This window comes from Phalangium opilio, unplaced genomic scaffold, assembly GCF_054372755.1.
Source record: "Phalangium opilio isolate 3A_F unplaced genomic scaffold, DU_Popi_V2 ptg000209l_1, whole genome shotgun sequence".
Lineage (NCBI taxonomy): Eukaryota > Metazoa > Arthropoda > Arachnida > Opiliones > Phalangiidae > Phalangium > Phalangium opilio.
The window spans coordinates 10,773,217-10,794,082 of NW_028324217.1; the positions used below are offsets into that span (position 1 = coordinate 10,773,217).

General features: G+C 36.8%; 4 protein-coding genes across 6 annotated transcripts in view; 1 reads left to right on the forward strand and 3 right to left on the reverse strand.

Annotated features, from left to right (window-relative positions):
- LOC149619107 (uncharacterized) overlaps window positions 1–10,224 on the reverse strand; it is a 95,420-nt gene extending 85,196 nt beyond the window's left edge. The window contains exon 1 of the mRNA XM_089855844.1: window positions 8,141–10,224. Coding sequence (XP_089711970.1) covers window positions 9,582–9,914 — 333 coding nt within the window. The 5' untranslated portion in view covers window positions 9,915–10,224 and the 3' untranslated portion in view covers window positions 8,141–9,581. The remainder of the gene's footprint in view (window positions 1–8,140) is intronic.
- Window positions 790–2,160, reverse strand: LOC149619119 (uncharacterized). The gene is made up of 2 exons (XM_089854189.1): window positions 1,569–2,160; window positions 790–1,263 (listed from the first exon to the last, which is right to left on the reverse strand). Exons 1-2 carry the CDS (start codon window positions 1,733–1,735, stop codon window positions 1,065–1,067), a joined length of 366 nt encoding a protein of 121 aa, XP_089710315.1. The 5' UTR covers window positions 1,736–2,160; the 3' UTR covers window positions 790–1,064.
- LOC149619120 (uncharacterized) lies at window positions 3,174–5,050 on the forward strand. The gene has a single exon (XM_089854188.1). The coding sequence runs from the start codon at window positions 3,174–3,176 to the stop codon at window positions 4,575–4,577; it is 1,404 nt and encodes a 467-aa protein (XP_089710314.1). The 3' UTR covers window positions 4,578–5,050.
- A 135-nt stretch (window positions 10,225–10,359) lies between the features above and the next one.
- The window catches only part of brp (ELKS/RAB6-interacting/CAST family member bruchpilot), a 116,600-nt gene continuing 106,093 nt past the window's right edge, over window positions 10,360–20,866 (reverse strand). For all 3 annotated transcript variants that reach the window (XM_089855833.1, XM_089855831.1, XM_089855832.1), the window contains exon 16: window positions 10,360–18,916. In XM_089855833.1, coding sequence (XP_089711959.1) covers window positions 18,894–18,916 — 23 coding nt within the window. In that variant the 3' untranslated portion in view covers window positions 10,360–18,893. The remainder of the gene's footprint in view (window positions 18,917–20,866) is intronic.

Here is a 20,866-nt window from a genome sequence, read left to right on the forward strand (position 1 = left end):
ATAAAGCTCTGTTTCATCTTAATATTTCAAGAACATCTTTTGATATTAACATTTCAAATTTGTTGTTTACTTTTTATTCAGCTTTACTACATTTATATATAGTGTAAACGCATTTTTTACGTTCATTAGATAATATGGATGTCAATTCTTCATCTATCCACAAGTGTTGAAACGATTGGGTCTGTGAAATAAGATACCCTAGATTTAAACTAGAATTGACCTTGTTTCGCCTCCTCTTATAGGAGGTGTTAACGGTTGAGAGTGAGCCGAAAGTTAATTACACCCTTCAGTGATATATTTTAGGTCCTCATTAGAATTATTGGGGATACAAAGGGAATTATTAAACGCTTAAGCCTTTGCTAAAGACCTTGGCAATATTTCGCCAATTTGAACTATGTATTTCCGGTTTTTCTCATTGGCTGGTGGACCTGTGTTTAGAAAGTAAATTCGTCTCGGCTCGGAGAGGTTTATTTTTGTTTCCCAACTTGTGTTTTGTATTCCCCATGTAATGAAAAGTAATGTTGATCCTTTCTTTTGAATGATCGGGACCTGCCGCTCTTGGTACACAGTGTTACCAAGTTTGCTGACAGGACCCTCTCATCAAAAGAAAGGAACCATGAGTCAAATCAACTGACTTTGTTGGGTATTTCGATGAATTTGGCTTCATCTGAAATTCTCTCGTCCCTCCTAAAGATAAGGAGGCAATAACGGAATGAATTCCTTCTTCATCATCCGCGTGCCATCCAACCGAATCCCTGCCATTTCTGTAGAGATTTACTACTGCGGCATTAAATTGAACTCCAGTTTTTTTTTCAACCAATTTTTTCAAAAATAAAATTGTCTTCGGCCAATTTCTCGCGCTCAAATGGGTAATATTCCCGTAAGAATATTGGGAATACTCAGAATTTGAGCAGATGTAAAATACCTTTCTGGGAAATTTTACATCATCATAAAAGTTTTCAAGTTCCTTTTTCATTTCATTGAAATTTAAGTGCGGGATGAAGTTTGCCTCATACTCCACGACCGCTCCATGTTCTTCATGCCACCCTTGACCTTCTGCGACTTCAGCACCAGCCCCCTTGACCTTCCGCGACTTCAGCACCTTCCGCTTGACCTTCTGCTTCTGCACCACCTTCCCCTCCTTGAGCTACCACTCCTTGACCTTGAGCCGCTTCACCCACTGGAACTTCACGTCGGGCCTTTTTCTTAAATTGGTACAAGGACTCTTTCACGTCATCGTACCCAATTGAAGCGTTGGGGTATCTTGGTAATAATAAATGGTTTTAGGTAAAATACATCTTTCAAGTCGAATTAAGGTGGCGCGTTTAAAACTTTTTAGATCTTAGACAGAAATTGTTCTCGACACTTCCTTAATGTACATTGAACCATAAGTAACATAATATTGCTATTATGTTACTTATGATTGAACGTTCATTTTGTAATTTTTGTTTTTAAAATAGTAACCCGCAATGTACTCTTGTTGGTAGCTGTGGGAGCAACCCAAAGAGATGTGCCAATAATTTAAAACAAGCCAACACCTTAACTAAATCTATATTGTAATAGTTTACCTTCCACTGGCAATTTCTTCAGCTTCGGAAGCTTTTCCGGCTCTTCTAACCGGAAAAGCTACCGACGTGAGTGACATTAGCTTCGCGTTTTCGAGCTCCACTAAATCTGGCCCGTGATTGTGATTTTTTCTCACGACTAAAATCCCGTCATTGACGGTTGCTGTCATAGAGATAGGAACATATATACGTTCCTATCTCTATGGTTGCTGTTGCGCGGCAAACTTGACCCTCATGTCCAGTCGCATCTGGATGCGCATCTCTCCTGAGTCTCCTCCAACATCTTAAATTCGACCGATTCAATTTACCACCTCTCGAACCTTTGTTTTTGATGTATCCAATCCATAGTCGTCGGAAGCAATCGACACGAGGTCGATGGACCCACATCTCTTGCTTCAAGGAGAGGAGAACAAAGGCTGGGACCACTCGCTCCGGAGACCAGTTTATTATTTCGGACGCTAGGGGGGGGGTAACTGGTCCCCAGGACTAGTTTAAAGAATATCCTTATTTCCCAGACTGGCTTCTATAGCGCGTGTAACCAAAAGCGTGAGCGAGTCAGCTGTGTTCTGAGTAAAGAAGCTGTCTGCTATGATTTTCGGTATAGTGGAATCCGTATTGGCGCTTTTGTTGGTATATGGTAATTTTAGCGTGAGAATTTTGAGCCATATGGGCACGTAACTAATAAAGTTAAGACAATTTATTAAAGTTCACAAATTAACTTTAATCAAACAGCCATTTGGTATTCGCCCGCGGATCGTTTACAAATAACATTCATATCGCAGTTGACTTCATCATTGAACGAACATGAATGAAATCAAAGTTAGTGCGATTTCACAAGTTCAGTAAGTAAAATCTTTTTTCATTATGACAGACAAAAAGTCCTATAGTTTTTAAAAGCAAGCTACTTCTTACATGGATGAATTCAGTCTCAAGAACAACGATGAAATACATCAGTATGGCCGTTCTTCAAGCCTATTGAAACCTGGACGTTGTAAGCTGTAATCGAGTAGAGACTAGAGACGAGTCGGGTCGACTTTCTTTTCGACCCGACCCGGCCCGAGTCCAACTTTAAAATTATAAACTTAACCCGACCCGACCCGACCCGAAAAAAAAAATTAAAATAAAAACCCGACCCGACCCGACCCGGAAAAAAAAATTAAAATAAAAACCCGACCCGACCCGACCCGGAAAATTTTGAAATTAATTTGGCCCGACCCGACCCGAATCGGGTTCGGGTCGGGTCGGGTCGAAAAAGCCCGATTAAATTGGGGGCCCGACTCGTCTCTAGACGAGTCGGGTCGAGTAGAGACGAGTCGGGTCGACTTTCTTTTCGACCCGACCCGGCCCGAGTCCAACTTTAAAATTATAAACTTAACCCGACCCGACCCGACCCGAAAAAAAAAATTAAAATAAAAACCCGACCTGACCCGACCCGGAAAATTTTGAAATTAATTTGGCCCGACCCGACCCGAATCGGGTTCGGGTCGGGTCGGGTCGAAAAAGCCCGATTAAATCGGGGGCCCGACTCGTCTCTAGTAGAGACTAATTTCTTGGATACCAGTTTCATAAAAATATAAGAACACAAAGTAATTACGATCATTTATTGGAATGTTTCGCCCAATTAAATTCATAAAAACTGAGAAGCCTGACTCGGATGAGGTGGAAAGTTTGGAAACGCTAGTGAAATGGCCAATCATCATTAAGAACGATGATGATGATGAGACTAGCACTTCTAAAGAAGCAGATTCGGTTCATCCCACAGCGGAAGAAATTACGGAGAATCAGGAACAAAGGAAGTTATCCCCATTAATGAATGACAGACAATCACACAATGCTAAGAAGCCTTTTAAATGTGACGTCTGTGGCTTGTCGTTTAATATTAATTCACTTTTAACAAAGCATAAGGTTAGACACTCATCTGATCGTCCGTTTCAATGTGAATTGTGTCAGAAGACCTTCAAAGGCAAAAGTGACTTGACACGGCATAAACTCATACACTCGTCCGAAGGTTCATTTATATGTGAAGTGTGTCAGAAGGCCTTCAAACGCAAAAGTTACTTGACACAACATAATGTCATACACTCGTCTGATCGTCCGTTTCAGTGTGAACTGTGTCAGATGGCCTTCCAACGCAAAATGGAATTGGCAGAACATAAATTCATACACTCCTCTGATCGTCCGTTTCAATGTGAACTGTGTCAGAAGACCTTCAAAACGAAAAAGATCTTGGCACAACATAAACTCATACACTTGTCCGAACGTCCATTTAAATGTGAAGTCTGTCATATGGCATTCAAACGTAATTCTGAATTGGCATCGCATAAAGTCAAACACTCGTCCGAACGCCCATTTAAATGTCAATTGTGTCATATGGCCTTCAAATGGAAATCTGCTTTGACAGGACATCAACTTACTCACATGTCCAAATATGATTTGTGTAACTCTAGTTATAAATCACAATATGGCCTTCCGTTGAAACTCCACAAATGTTCTGAATGCGATAAAACCTTTAAAAGATTGCGGGATCTAAAAACTCATAAGGTTCTTCATTCTTCGGAGCGACCATTTAAATGCGAAAAGTGTGATAAATCTTTCAAAAAGAAGTCGAGTCTAAATTTGCACGAGGCTAGACACTTGGAGGATAAACCATTCAATTGCCAACAGTGCGGGCGTTCTTATCAAACTAAATGTTTGTTAAACAACCACAAGAGAAGAGTTCATGTCACTACTAAACCATTTCAATGCGACTTCTGTGACGCTAAATTTAAAACCAAAAGTCATTTAAATCTCCACAAGATTTATGTTCACAAGAACAAAAGGCCCTTTTCTTGTGAACAGTGTGGCAAAACCTTCAAAACCCCTTACACGTTAAAGAAACACTTCAAAATTGTGCATACTGATGAAAGACCGTTCAAATGTACGGAATGCGGTTCGGCCTTCAAATGTCACTCATATTTGAAAAAACATAAATTGTTACACTTACGTGCTAAATCTTTCAAGTGTTCTAAATGAAGTATGTGTTTCCTTTCTGAAACATCTCGTCGGGCACACGAGGCATCTAATCATTTATATGACAAATATTTCGAAACTTCGCGAAGATATGAAAACTGTTCAAGCACTGATGTGAAACCTGTCATTTACGAGTGCTACATTTGCAAAACCGCGTTTGCAAATGAATACGATTTGTTTCAACATAAAGGTACGAGATGTTCCCTCCAGAACTTCAAATTGCGAGCTTGCCATGTTGTATTGGAAAGGTTATCTCCGAAGCAAGTCGCCGAATATGGTGTTTTTTCATATCCACGATTGAGAATCCAGATCGAGGACTTCGTCATTAAAAAGGAACCAGAATAAACACAAACTGTGTTATTATAAAACCTGAAAACAACCATTTCTGAGCTCATATAATTCGATATTCAGTTTAAGAATTGAAGGGTCATGCTTTTGTAAAAGTTATATTACAACAAAATAAAAATATTTTTCACGTTATGAGAGACTATAGTCTTTAAGCGGCTTGGAAGATAACGAAATTCTTGACGTAAAACTGGTTTTATTAGGGTTTTTTCTAAGTTATAAAGCGCCATGTTAAAAGCTGACGGCTTTGATTTTTCGAGTGAAAATCCACGATACGCGCTTTTAACATAGGAAAACAATTCTTTGGACGGGCTTCTATAGCGCGAGCAGCGTGATCCAGGAGGCTATGCCCAGACCAAGGAAGATGTTAGTTTAATAATAATTTTCACTTTTAAAAGAGATGATATATTTTCTTAAAACAACCATTAACAATAACCTGATCGAACAGTTTCCATTCTAAAGTGATTAACCTCAAGAGCCCCGTTACAGAAAAAGTTAAAAATTTAAAATTTCCATGATTTTCACCTTTTATTTATTTTTTTTCTACCTTAAAAAGGGGCGCCACTCTTGAATTTTCAAATTTGGCGCGAGATTGAATGTAGAGAAATTTTTCATGGATGAGTTATTGAGTTGTCTTATTTCTAGACCTGTACGTGAGTAGATTGAAGGGGGAGGACTATGAAGGAACTTAGGAAGGCTGACCTTGACTCCTGACCAGGGTTTTAAATAAGGTGGATTTTGTAAGTGGTTCTCGGGATCAGTGACCCCTCATGTTGTAATTACTAAACTGGTCCTTGGGACCAGTGACCCTTGCATTAAATATTTTTACTGGTCCCATTATATATTTAATTTCTAAATTCGTGAGAATAAAAAGCACGTAAAGACACAAAAGTAAGGTAGGTGAAAATTATAACAGATTTTCAATTCTTTACTGTAGGAAAAAATAGCACATCAAAATCAAAAACAGTTAAGGTGGAAGGTCGCACTTTAAATTCGTCGTTTTTGAAAACTAGATGGCGCTGGAGGGCCACCGGAATGCTCATTATAAATGCAAATAATTATGAAAAGTACCGTCCAGGGCCGGATTAAGGGGGGCAGAGGGGGCACCTGCCCCCGGGCGCCAGCAAAATAGGGGCGCCCAATATGTCTGGTGATACCCAAATCTGACCGATTGTTTTATTAAATTTTCGAAAAACTCAAAAACATGACGTTAGTTTTGAATGATTACGGGACTGTTTTTCGTTTTTAAATAGGTATATTAGCTATCGAGACCAATTTATTACACCAAATTAGTTGGGAGGAGACGATAAATAGATTTTCCGAGTCTAAATCTAGAAAAGCCTATTCAAAGACATAGGCAGGGCTGATACTAAGTCACTTTTTTAAAATTCGGTTACTAAAAGTCACTTTTCCAAAAATTAGTTACCATTTGTCACTTTTTTTGGATTTTTGAGTCTTTCGGTGTTATTTATCTTCTCAACCACAAGGTTAAACGTAATATATTTGACTGTATGACGGTTTAAACGCAAAAACAGCGAGATTACAGTTGATCAAACCCAAAAAATTGTGGAGCTCGCTTCGCTCGCTCATCAAATATTTAACTTAATATTTAAAATCAATCCAATTCAAATGAATGTTTTAGTTTTGATTTAAAACGACATCAATTACTTTGCATTCTGAGCTGTGCTCCAAAATGGTTTAATTCAATTTCGCCGTAGAAATTTTATGATTGGACCTTTCCTTTGACTGGAAATATCTAAGCCCATAGATTGGGCTTAATTACGGCACCGACCTTTAAAATATCTTTAACTACTGAAAATAATTATGAAAATCGATCATGTCTGAAAACATTTCATTTAAAGTGCCCTTATTTTACAGCTTAATTTGCCCTTATTTTGTCACTTTTTGCTTACTATTTTTAAATTTATTAGTCACTTATTCAACTAAAATTGAGCGTATGGGTGAGTATCAGCCATGCATAGGGATACTTTTCACTTAACAAAATTACAATAGGGAGCTAACAGCTGGCTAGGGGGAAGAGATAGTCTGACGTCACGCAGCCGCCCTCTGGTTGGCATTTTTGCGCGTAGAATACTGTTTCCAACCGTTAGGGGGTATGAAACTCCAGTAAGAGATAGAAGGGTGTGACGTTTCAGGGTCAGAACTGTTAGCTCCCTATATTTCTAATAAAAACAAGATTGTTAAAATTTCTAGCTGGTTTTTATAAATTATGGGGCCAAGGGAGGGGGCGCCCATCGAGCCACTGCCCCCGGGCGAAAATCTTCTTAATCCGGCCCTGGTACCGTCCTTTTCCAAACCATAAAAATCACAATCCGACCAATGATCTGTAAAAGTGTCTCGAGTCTATCTATCTACATAATAAAAAGCCAGTCGTCGTCGTCGTCGTCGTCTCATCGCGCCTTTCAGAACGCGTTTTCACACCTTCTTTTCACAGCGTTAGGATCGCGTGACAGTTTCGAAAATTATTCTCCGGAAAGAATGCCTTTCCGTCTCAATCGCGCATTTCGATTTACACCCGTACCTCAATTAACCTTTTAATTAACATTAAATGAAAACCCTTTACAGACGCGTTTTTTCACGTTTTTCCTTTCTGAACGCGTTTTCACACCTTCTTTTCACAGCGTTAGGATCGCGTGACAGTTTCGAAAATTATTCTCCGGAAAGAATGCCTTTCCGTCTCAATCGCGCATTTCGATTTACACCCGTACCTCAATTAACCTTTTAATTAACATTAAATGAAAACCCTTTACAGACGCGTTTTTTCACGTTTTTCCTTTCTGAACGCGTTTTAACACCTTCTTTTCACAGCGTTACGATCGAGGGACGGTTTCGAACATTTTCGTCCGGAAAGAACACCTTTCCCTGTGAATCGCTGATTTCGATTTACACCCGTAACTCCATTAACTTTTTAATTAACTTTAAATGAAAACCCTTTACAGACGCGTTTTTCTCCCTCGCGATTTTATTCGTTTTCTCTCTGACTCTCCACGTTGAGGCTTTTGGGGGCAAGAGGGGGTCGTTTTCTCTCTTCCTCTCCGCGCGCCCTACGCGAGGGCACAATGAACGAGTTTTCTGAACGTTTCCTCACGCGTTTTTCTCCCTCGCGATTTTATTTCACTTTTTAGTAGCAACTAGCTGAGGCAGCCCGCCCGTAGGGCGGGCAACTCAGCTAGTTTATAAATAAAATTTAACATCGTCACCTTTAATAGGGAGAAGTCTAAAAAAGGCGTGGTCACTCCCTGCTAAGTTGCTATATCTTTTGCTAACTACCAAGAAAATCTCGCTTTAACGAAAGGAATATAAGGGTAAATACCAGGTTATCTTGGAAAAATAAAATAATACAATACTGTCTATCCTACTATTCAGGCCTCGTAATAGAAAAGCTGGGGATGTGAATGATTTTTTCGCCTGAAGCGATTGACTAATTTTAAGCATAGAAAAATATTATGCTCCAGGGGTATTGCAAATTCAAAAATTACAGTCCTTTGCATTGGCAGGGTGTGTAGAAAATGTCCAACTTGAACTTTTTCTGTGGCTCATGCTATACTAGCTCGCGTTTTTTGGCCCCTATGAGGGGCTAATCACTCTTAGATTCTTTGTACGGTTTACGAGTAATCATTTTAGCACTGCAAAGGCCAATGGTATTAAAAATTAGAAGTGTACAGCCAGGGATAGATAGACTTTTTTAGACGGAATGGCTAACAGGGTCATTCGGGTGCGCATCCAAGTCCACGACCCCTTACCCGTGACGGAGGGGTATGAAAGAAGAGGCGGGTCTTATTTTTGTTATGGCGTTCTATGTATATCCGGGTCAAATAAACGTCGTCTGCCCCTTCGTCTGCCAAGTTGGAATGGGCTCGGATTGTAATTTTTGAAATAACATTGTTTAAAAATGGAAGTTACACAACTGAAAAAAAAAAAAACGGGGAAGACCCAAGAAAATTAAGTGAGTTAGAATTGAGTAAAAGTCTTCATAGATATTACAGCACGAACAGGTTTTAACCAAACACTAAGCTCACAAAACTCCTGACCATTCATTTCGTGTCCAGAGACCAATTTGTCCCGAGACCCAATTGTACCGGGACCAATTTGCCCCAAGACCCAATTGTACCGGGACCAATTTGCCCCAAGACCCAATTGTACCGGGACCAATTTGCCCCAAGACCCAATTGTACCGGGACCAATTTGTCTCGAGACCAAAGTGTGCCGAGACCCATTTGCCCCATGACCCAATTGTCACGAGATCCAATTGTCCAGAGACCAATTTGTCCCTAGACCAAATTTTCCCGGGACCCATTTGTCCCGAGACCAAATTTTCCCGGGAACCATTTGTCCCAAGACCAAATTTTCCAGGGAACCATTTGTCCCAAGACCAAATCCGCGAGACCAAATTGTCGCGGACCGGTTAAAAAGGCATAAATGTGGTGAAAAAAACATGTAGCAATAATGCTTGGCCAATATTAAAACACCCCTAACCATATAGTTTGGACTAAATAAGCAATACATAAAGGTTTCTTTAGAACTATGAAGCAGAAGGTCCGAGTTGGCTGTGGCACCGAGAAAAATAGCCGTTGTTTAATCTAAGGTGCTCATCGTTGAGTTGCATTTAAGACTGAATTACATTAGTTATAGTCTCGTGTCTTAGCAAAATGCCAGCCTATTACAACCAGAACAAATAGAACATAAACTAATTGAAGTCGACCCATTATTTTTTAGAAAGGTACTGTTTTCTGGTGAGTTTAGTTTAGACAACATATTACAGAGATGGTATGGTAAACTGGCATATTGTGTATTACTGGAACCAACAAAATCAATACCGGTTTCGACACCATTACCATCAATTTCTATGGAACGGTGGGCATTCTTGGAAACCGAATCGTCGGACCCATCTTCTTCGATGAGAACATCACTGAAGACATTTAGTTGGACTTCCTCCGTCATGAGTTTAGTGCTTGCAAATGTATTGCTAGACATGGACAGACAGTCTTCTTGAATAGCGCCTCGACCACGATGGCAGATACATCGAACATTTACGTTGATTTGTTTACCAAGCAGATTAGAGGTTGTAATTTGAGGACTAGGTTCTAAGACTAATCGTAGGACTATGCTTTAAAACATCTTGTTGCATTTAGCATATTCCCCGATATTTCTTTTGTACCTTCTCATCTGCATACAATAAAACCTGAATTTTAAACATTTATCTACACTCTGTATTAGAGGTATAGTGACGACATCTGTTAGCAGTTTGGTTGTCTGATCTTGTCCACACTGTATTTTTTCAAAGCATCGCAGATAGTTCAGTAACAATGATGGCCAATCCAATTGCTACAACCTAAATATCCCTCAGAAAATTAATTACCATAACTCCATAGCTCTAATTATTTGCTACATCAATAAAGAGGGACAAATAAAAGAGATAAACGTGTGAAGGATTTACTTTTAATATTTCATTCATTGGCTGTTTCAAAAGACAATAGATATACACTTACATAATGCGACTGGTAAGATGATATGGCGAGGAAAAACCGCGCAAACCCCTTTAATTTTTTCTCAACGACGTTCGGGGGGTGGGGAAGGCGCACACAAGTATTTAATGTACTTTTCAAAGACGAGTTTTAAACACACGAGTGAAAACAATATTGGTATAGCTCTTTTGCAGTTTGGAAAAGATTAGGGATATATTTAGTTTCTCTTCTTTTTTTTTGTTTGGATTGCGTTGTTATCTAATTAATTACAAACACTTAATAGGAATGCCTAAGTCCCTAAACCGTGTAGATCTGTACAAATCGATTTTTTCTTCTTTTTTTTTCAATTATAGGAACAAAATGTTTTTTCTTCATGATTTTAACAAAATAAATAATTTGAATTTTTTCATCTTATTTTTTATATTCTATATGGCACTAAAAATTATTATCATATTTTTCGGTGACAAAAACTATAGAATTCCCGTTTTTAAGCGCTCTATCGCGTCAACGGGTGTTAAACAAATCAAATTCCATCTCAAGTTTTTATTTCTGTTCCCTAGCTCCCGAAGATATTTTTAAACTTTAGCGTGACTATAACATGCTAAAAATTCATAATTTAAAACTTCAACTTTGACAGCGTTTTTGTTAACAACTGAAACGATATCACAAATGTTTAACGATTTCATTTTTTTTTATTTTTCATTATTCTAATTCATTAGTTATAATATTTAGTTTTTCGTGGTATACGATGTCTTTTAATTTAATTTTACAGCACGTTCGCAATATTAATTTCATTTACACTCTTATTTTTGAATATAACGGCCTAATTTGCGCGAAGATATTACATCATTTTAGATTTTAAATAACCAGTTAACACTGACAATAATTCCATTCACACTGTCATGCCTATTTATATAATTTTATTGTAACAGTGATAAACCACATTTCCTTCAATTCGCTTGTTAGTTTATTTTTACATATTTTTACGGGAAATACGTTGCGTTTAAGGTTGAACAATTAACGACATTCACCTTCAATCTTTTATATTTTCTAAAGGTACGCCACTTTTATTTAGGCGCAAAATAAATAATTTGGTCGATTTAGTTTAAGCTGACACTGTAGCACAATTCAGATTTAAAATTTTGTTAGTTTGTTATAGTCAGAGGGAATTAAGGTTTCCCATAGTTGGGTTCAAATCGGTTTTGGACTAAAACTGAAACTGAACTGAAACGAATCAGTTAAGATTTTCAAGAACTGAAACTGAACTGAAATTATCAGTTCGGTTCAGTCACGAAACCAAAGTGGGGAGCTCAGTTTTCAGTTATAACTGAACTGAACCGAAACCCCCTTCTGAATTTATCAAGAAGAAAAATAAGATATCAGAGGCCCAGAATACCCAGATTGTAACTACTAACCGCTAACATTTTCTACTACTACTAAGTATTTTGGAATCGTGAAGTACCAAACCTTAAGAGTCATGATTATTTCACTAACTGCTAATTATTAACATTGAACAATTTAACTTTCACCAATTAACAAATTATAATACACTTTTTTGTTATTATTGGCATTCAATTAGCCTGTGTCTCTCTGCAGAGGGCCCCAGCTAATCACGGGATTTAAATTTAATAACTTATTTCTATACATAATAAAATATACGCGACACACATCCCCCAAATATCATACAGCATACATGCAATACTAAACGATGCCTGTTTTCTATTGTTCTGCTGATGTTTGCGGGGACGTATTGATATCGTTTCTCGCGATAGATCGTAAAAGAGTTTAAGTATCTTTTCAGTTCAGTTTAAGAAAAAAACCGAACCGAACTGAAAACTGATCAGTTTCGAGATATGCAAACTGAAACTGAACTGAACCAATCAAATCAACTGAACTGAACTGTGGGAAACCTTAGAGGGTATCTGCTTAGTAAAACGGTTAATTATGTCAAATGCAACTTTAGCAAATGTAAATAAATCAGGAAAAGAATAATAAAATAAACAGATTAATCTCAAAGCAATTTGGATTTAGCTTCATTTCATAAAAAATATCTTAAACTCAGTTTTGAAACGAAACCATTAGGGACACGTACACCCAAATTTAAGGGCTTAACACAATGTGAAAGGCAAAATCTTGGGAAGACTGAAATTTTGCCGAAAGAAAACGTTGTAGTCAAATTTTAGATTTAGCCTTGGCAGTATACTGAATCAACTTTAAAATAGATCAGATAAAAGTGTTTTAAGTGGCATTAAGAAAAAAGACAAGTCCAAATTTGCGTTAGGCCAATTAAAGTGGAGATTTACTTCAAGTCTATTGATAACGGATTTGTGCTACAATGTCCGATAAACTGTAAAGTATAATACGCTCGTTATTTATTTTAAAAATGTAACTTTCTTTTTACTTCATCTTTAGTCATAGTTTCCAGCCCTTCGAGGTATTGCTTTAATAAGAAATTTTTGATAAGGGTTATAGAATTTACGATGATTTTCAAATAATGGTTTTTAGTTTTTACATGGCTGGGCACAGGGATTAAGTTTATTAGAGGACTGATGATGAATGCGTTTTAGGCACCATGATGAGATGTACGCGAAACCACAATGAATTTTTAATTTGTTATTATTATTATTTTTCTTTTGTTATACAAAAACCAGCCTGATGATATCTTGTTTATTGGCGGAGTTTATTTAGATATTGAAAAAGACACATTAGAGAAGGTTTCACGCTATTGCTAGACGTTTTGCAGGGTTGCCAATATCTACATGAATTATTATCTTTCGAATTTGAGGTAAAAATTAAAGGTTATATGATTATTGTATTTAGTAATTCAACCGTAAGTCACTCAATACAATTTAAAGATTTATTACTTGTTTTTAAAAAAATTTCCGGACATTGTCTCATCCAACTTTCCAAATTGAAATAAACATTTCTTTTTAAAACAGAATATGTAAAAGATAGGCTTGGCCAAAAATACGCCGCAATAACAATTCCAGACCAGACAGATTTTAAGAGAGGCTATATCCTTCTGTTAATCTCCATTTTAGGCTTTTCCTATAATTGTTTTTATCCAATACGCACCACTAAACATTTTGAAAATTAAACAAACTAAATTTTGAAAGCAGGATTATTTCTGCTTGACCTGATTACGTAACAACTGCCTTTTGTCCTTATAACATTAAAAAGAAAAAGTCTTAGTTTAAGGCTAAACTTTCTTGTAGTTATTGTAATGCATAGGCTTATTCTGATTTTGTTGAATTGGCAGTAATGCCATCACGATAAAAACTGCGTACGTCTGATGTTGACAAACATTTGCGGCGGTGTTTAGAGCCAAGCACAAGAACCTAAATTTATGAACAATTTTACATAAGCTCTACAACATAACGGCTGTTATAAATTAAGTACTATGGATCACATTTTTTTATTTGTTTAGAATTGCACAATGCATGGGACACTATAATCCTATTTTAGCAAAGATAGGTTTGAAGTAGTACGAGGGTATATAAATTGATGCAGCTAGCATTTAATAATGAATTCAAAAATGCTTTCGACTAATCGCGGGGGTTAACAGTCGATCGTCACGCTACCGTTGAGTGCTTCTATGTGTTTAGAAAAAACATGGGATTAAGGTTAGGGTCAACGGCTGAACGCTTTAGAACTAGCAGACTGTTGTCTGCAATGTTGAATCGTTTGAGTCGCGAGTAACCAATAGTAGGGAAGAATAAGTGATCACTGTTTAAAACGTCAAGTAATCACATGAACAACAAGCGATTAAATATATTTTTTTAGATCTAAATCTATAATAGGTCACTCTTTCTTCCCGATCATACCCTTTGCTTTTTTAAAATTAATGACGGTTACGTTTACTTTAAGTTAGTTCTATTAGTACGTTATATAGGGAAACCCACGCTTATCACAAGGCATGTCTCGGAAACGTGTATTACCATGGTATTACTGACTTTTCCAAACCCATTCAATCGCGCAAATTTTTAACTATTTATATACGGTTCATTTTTAAGTTATAATTGATTTTGATAGTTTACAATATTAATTTACAGTATAATAATCAACGTTTGGCTTACAGTTAGCACCTAATTTATTTTCGTAACGTAAGATAAGCTAATTTAAAATTGCAAGCCTAATTTATAATAATATCATGCACATTTTTCGTCAGACAGCGAGAGCTTTATACGCGAAAAACAAGCTGATTTAGCTCAGTAAACCAATACAATGGCACTTTTGTTCAAATACTCTAGATATAGTACAACACTGATTTTTTTCTCTTATTAAGAACTTCATTTCTACCCTATTTCACCACAAAAATGTGGCTGATTTTTTATCTTGTGTTTATTTATTTAATAGTTTATAAGTTGTTTATCACCGATTATAGCTGGCAGTTGATTTTAAAGTATATGAACTTCAATGGTTTTAGCTCCATAATTTAACTGTTTGCTTTTTCAATTTGTATCTTTTTTATATTTTATATTTTGCATAGTTCCACTAAAGTGTAGCTTATGCTAAAAATCAGTTCTGTTCCAATTTACTAATTTGTAGAGAGAGTAAACCTTTATTGACTCATCACTGTACCGCGCATTCAATATCTCGACCATGTAGTGAGAATATTAGAATGTTTTTAAATCTACATTCGAGCATTCATAACTAAAAATTAAGCTTAAAATGTTGCTTTACAACTTAGAATTCATTAATTTCATGACAATTGAAAATTTAAATATGTATTTGAGTTTAGTTAAGTGGCCCAGAAAACATTTTTTGTGAACGGGACTAATTTTTTCAGAGGAATTACTTTTGTGGTTTAAATAAGCCTTGGCTCTGTTTCATTATTTCTATCTATGTGAATTTCTCATTCGCGTGAATAAATTCTTGCTATCGGCCAAACAGTTCCACCACTCACATGAAACTCGATAAAACTAAATTTTTGTGTAACAAACTAAGTCTCTTTGCCTATTCTGATACTTACATAACGTGGAGAGATTCTAAAGCTTTTGAACAATAACTGTGTTATGCAATGGAGTAGATAAAAGTAGGACTAAAAATATAAATTTAATTTTCTTCACTCGCTCAGTCTAAATTTAATGTGCCTAGCCACTGAAAAAAAAGAGTTGTAAATTGCGGTCATGAATGAGAAATCGTGGGAATATTGTGTTTGATACAAAAGTAATTTTTTTGGTCTTAAACTGTTCATCTAACCAACGCGTTCAGAGGTTCATACTGTTTAGATTGCAGAAATCACTTCTTTAAATGGTTTGTGGTTTTTTGTATAACAACATATTGTTGATTAGCACGTTTGTGAATGATACAAATGATATTCTAGCTTTTGCTGAACCTAATCGTCCAACCTTCATTTCATTGTATCTCATAAAGACGGTTCAGAAGTTGAATTAGTTTTGCAGACTTGACTAAACTAACATCCACCAACTCATTTGAAATTAAACAGTCAAGTGCGCTTGCATTTTCATCGTTTGCATGTTAGTAACATAATATGATGGTTAGGATCACGTTTTTCAGAAAAAGAGCTGAACCCGAATATGGATGGTACGTTTTAATTATATTTAACAACCAAACAATTTAATATCTTTTTAAATGCACTTCACTATCTGTTTGGATAATTTTCTACTTGTTACTTGTGAAATTTCTCGCTCGTTAGGGATAAGTCGTTCCCCCACACATAGAAACTCTGTTTTTTGACTACATTCAACGAAAAGGATTCTAGGCCAACTGGAAACCGAGCGTGGGATTAACAATAAGAAACCGTCCCAACTTTCAAGTTCTCCACTTTTAAGATAACTGAAAGCGCTGCGCCTCCAACTGGTTTTACATTAACTGAAGCTAAACAAAAATTCGAATAAAACGCAATGCGCATCTTTCTCGTAAAGAAAGTCGGACTTAAAAGGGATGCACAATGTGTTAAAAAGGTGCCAGACCAATATCAATCTTATCTCCCATCAAATAGAGCTCTGGGCATGCGTCACTATCGTAGTGTTATCTATCCGCCGAGTCACGTGACACTGCCCAGTCAAAACTCCGGGCAATTGTAACACCCTTACTTCAAAATATAGCTGCTGACACGCATTATACACCCTTTTAAAGTTAGGAGAAAACTGTTGTTTCATTCAGTTCTTATACATGTATAGAACATGTTTCCGTGACTTTCTGTTATCTTCGATCTTCTGAAAATTTTGAAAGAGCGTAAATCCAACTTCGTCCATTGTGAATTTCATATTCAATTAACAGTTATCATAGAGCCATTTTCGTTGAATATCAAACAAACATGTAAAACGAGTACATCATGTTTATTCATCCAAAATTCTAAAACTAATACGAATATTAGTTCATTTAAATTAATATTTATGAAAGTCTACTGCAACCATTTGCTGCACCACATAAACTTGCGTCATCAAAAGTACTTCGGATTCGGTTCATTTTTCTTATCAACATTATGCAAACCACTGAAACATTTATTAATATGCAAGAAGAATGTTTTATATTGGAACAATGACTAGCTTACCAAACTAGCCTATAAATAGTTTTCATACCATTTTATCAAAATTAATAATTTATAAGAAATCGATTAAATAATTCTAAATTTAAAAGGGTAGTGTTTTAATAAATCTCCCGAAACTAAAATAATATATAGTATAAGAAAGGAGGCTGGTTATGTACACTTTAACGAATCCAAAAGCAAGTAAATAATATAGGATTTTTACGTGTATGTAACAGCGAAATGAGTTATAGATCTTTCGGGAAATATTTAGGAGTGCTTTCTATTGTAATCAAATCAGCAATGAATGTTTTAACGTGGAAAAAGTCGAGAATTTTCAAGGGTTTATGGCAGTGATATGTTTTGAGTGAGAGTATTGCTTCGAAACTATCATCAACTTCGAGTTGTGTCTCATTTGAGTGCGAAATATCTATTTGAGAATTTGTCCGAGTATTATTATGTTCAATAGTAACAGTGGTTCTGACACTTTCCAGCTTATCATTGCGTATGAGCTCTTGCGTTCTAAAACCCTCTTCATAATCAATTTCGAATAATGTTTCTTTCCTTTTTGTTTTGAAAATTTTTATCAATTTCGATGCTCTAACCGACCGAATATTAATAGGCCTTACAGCCAGATCATCATACGACGCCCATAAACAAGTGTCAGGGAAATATTTCGTACATAAAAGTGTGTCGATTTAATTTGTAATCTTAGTTAATTACCACGAATGGGACGATAGAGTAAGGAAAACGTATAAGGACTAATATTAAACCCTCGAAGTTCTTAGCATCGTCGTAACATTAGCTAAGGATTGCAACGAAGTGTGTTTTAGATTTGTAGATACCCGGATGGTTATGGCTTCCAAAGTACTCAAACCAATCAGAGCCATCTCTTAAATAAGCTAACAACTATAAGCTGGAAAGTGTGTACCTAATTTAAAAAGCCTAAAAAATTTATAAATCACTTTAGAGAAAAATTTCAAACCGTTCATCGTTTTGTACCTTTTCCGAACTTGCCATTTTTTGTGAAGTCAGAACGACCCATAGAGCCAAGTTATAAAATTAAAGCTTATTGAAACCAACACGAAAACAGCAGTTTATCATACATTAACATACTCCTCATAACTGCATGCTTTTAAAGGCCAGCTCACTTTTACTTTGTAGTTCCAGAAGTTCAGAGAAAAGCCGAAGTCTCTGCAAGCTTAATAGCTTCACTGTAGATCGCGCTTTTCACTCACATTATTAATGTTAATATTTGGTTTCTCTATTTTATTCAAGTTCTGTATCACATCTCTTTCGGAGATCTGGTAGGGGTTAACGCAATCGGCGTTTGATTTAGGCGTTGGTTTTGTTTTGGTAAATGGAGATGGCAAGCGGTCACAGAGGTAATTAGCGACATCGAGGACGGGAAATGGAAAATAGAAACGAATCCTCACTAGAGTATTTTATCGATTGTTTCATGTCTTGTTGAACAGGGCTAAAAAGCGAGCTTTCGGTGTTATTTTCATAGAATCACTTTTATATTAATTAATCGCAAAAAGCGAAATGAACGACGATATATTATATATGTGTTCGATATTGATATTTTAGGTATATGCCTATCATATTCGATTTAATTATTTTTCTGTAATTTGCTTTTTCGCGATGTCCATTTCACGATAAGCGAAAAATAGATAAAAACGCGTAATTTCGGACCCAACCGTCTTAGTCTTTGAACAGATCTATGGTCAAGCGACTCACGGCGAAACATTTATATATGTATTTACACAAAAGGGAAATTTTTATTCTAGTTGGAATCTTTGGCTATTTGAAAAAGAAAGTCGACTAGTAAAGGGTTTAAGTATATCACCAGTTCATATTCTTTCTTCAAGATATATTTTCATTGTAAGGGAGACGAAGAGCCGAGTGATTTTTATTAGGAGGCGGCGCCTACCAGATGGAAGACTTTGAATAGTAGCACCTCGTTGACGTCACGTCTCTACACTTTCCACGCCTCTAGATTTGCTCACTGCGGTTTCCTGTAAAACAAAAGTTGTTTTAATAAAAAAGGTTGTGTGAAACGAGAAAATGCCTATGGTTTTCAATAGGAATGCATAGTTTTCATCTACTTGAAATCTATAAGAGGCCACAGATCCCATACTATATTTCATTCGAGGTAAGGGGAAGTGATTAAAATTTCGTTAAACCGTTTTCTCCGCCTTCGTGTGTCATTTGTTATTTACATGGATAGGACAATGAGTGTTTAGTCAGAAGAAAATTTGTTTACAATCGTGGCGCGCATATGTCGCTAGCTACGTCGATGTCACGTGGTTACTCAGGTCAAATTAAATATGCATGACGACAGGATTGATGGATTCTTCACTTCACCCCATTAACTCAAGCATAATGCCCCAGTGGCTCAAAGGCTCCACAGTACAATCATTAACTGTCCGTGTGTCGGTTAGGTGGCTCAAAATATTTGGACGAAAATACATAAGTTCAGCCGGAAGATAGTAATTTTAACAGTCCATTAATATTACCAAAAGTATATAATACTTCTCTTTGAGAGAAGCGTACCACAAAGCGGGGTAAGTGTAGCGTCATTCTTCCCAACATCCGAGCATTTGGAGCAAGGTTACTAAACCGAATCACATACGCGATAAATAGTTCCCTCATAATTACTCTATTAGCGCTTATCTCTTTGGCAAGACGCGCTTGTCGATTTTTGTCCCACCCCAAGATCAGGTTTGTGGGTTGATTGCTGAGGATTTAGTGCCAAACAATTATAGAATTCACCTTACGATGCGATGCCCATCTGAAGTTTGATGTGCGGTAAAGCAAACAAAAGGGGTGAGCCTGGGAATAATGACGTTACATAACTTAAATATCAAGAGAATACAGAGTGTCATCCTTCTTCTATTATCCCCTTCTGATATTACGTCTTTTACACGTCGCTTGTCAGTCTTATGAATCCTCTATTTTAAAACCTTGTATACTCATTGTTGTGGTTCCTTCCGGATAATCCGTTGTCTGCAATAATACGACTACCTGGTATTATCATTCTTGTGGTTCGCTCTGGCTAAGCCGTTGTCTGTGATAATATGACTTCCAAGTCATCATTTTAGTACTGTTGATTATAATATTTCGAATCTTCATTATTCTTTATTAAGTCTGGTTATTTTACAATGGCTTTTATGTGCAACTTCAAGGCTTCCACGTACTAGATTTAGTCTAGTTTTCGGAAAATACGCTGGCTGAGCTAATTCAACTCTGCAGCATCATCATTCTAGTCTTCAGGTTGGACACCTCGTCGATCGTTATGCACGGCAAGCTATGCTTACTTTTCGTCTTCTCGTCGGATACTCTATTGACTGTGTTGTTTTGAGTCTTTATCGTCACTTCTTTGGACTTTTTATCAAGCATTCCGCAGACAGCGAAATGTTTTGTCTTCGAAATATCCATTCTAGAACATCTCGTGGACAGAGCTACTTTGAACGTCTAGAAGATTTTTGGACTGTAGCTAGTACATTGACTGTGCTAGTTTTAGTCCCCATTGGACTTGTCAAGTTATCAGGCGGTTGCCGATTGTACTTTGTTTCAATGAAATTTGTCCTTGATTGCCGCTTTCCTTTTGGAGCGGCTCCACAAGGGTGCCAGAAAACTCGGATGTAGAAAAGACAGACCCCGATTAGGCTATAACAAGTAGAGATGGGCCGATACCAGTTTAAACCGATACCGATATGATCCGATACTTGGGAAACCGATACGTACCGATACCGATATTTTACCCGATCCTTCGATTAAACCGATATCAAACCGATACCGATATGGTATCGGTATCGGCCCATCTCTATAGATGATTCTCGATCCAATTTCGGTACTTGAAACTATAAAACTGGCTCATCATACGAAAAACCCATTTTAGACACTAGTTACGTTATCCAAAAATAGATGAGAAACTGTGCTTTCTCAGAGTGCTTTCTCTCAAC

Excerpts from the sequence above, each read along its gene's own strand:
- LOC149619120 (XM_089854188.1), top strand. The coding sequence starts at position 3,174 with ATGTTTCGCCCAATTAAATTCATAAAAACTGAGAAGCCTGACTCGGAT.
- LOC149619119 (XM_089854189.1), bottom strand. The coding sequence starts at position 1,735 with ATGACAGCAACCGTCAATGACGGGATTTTAGTCGTGAGAAAAAATCAC. Across the intron at positions 1,264-1,568 it reads GAAGAAATTGCCAGTGGAAG|ATACCCCAACGCTTCAATTG; the intron begins GTAAACTATTAC and ends ATTATTACCAAG.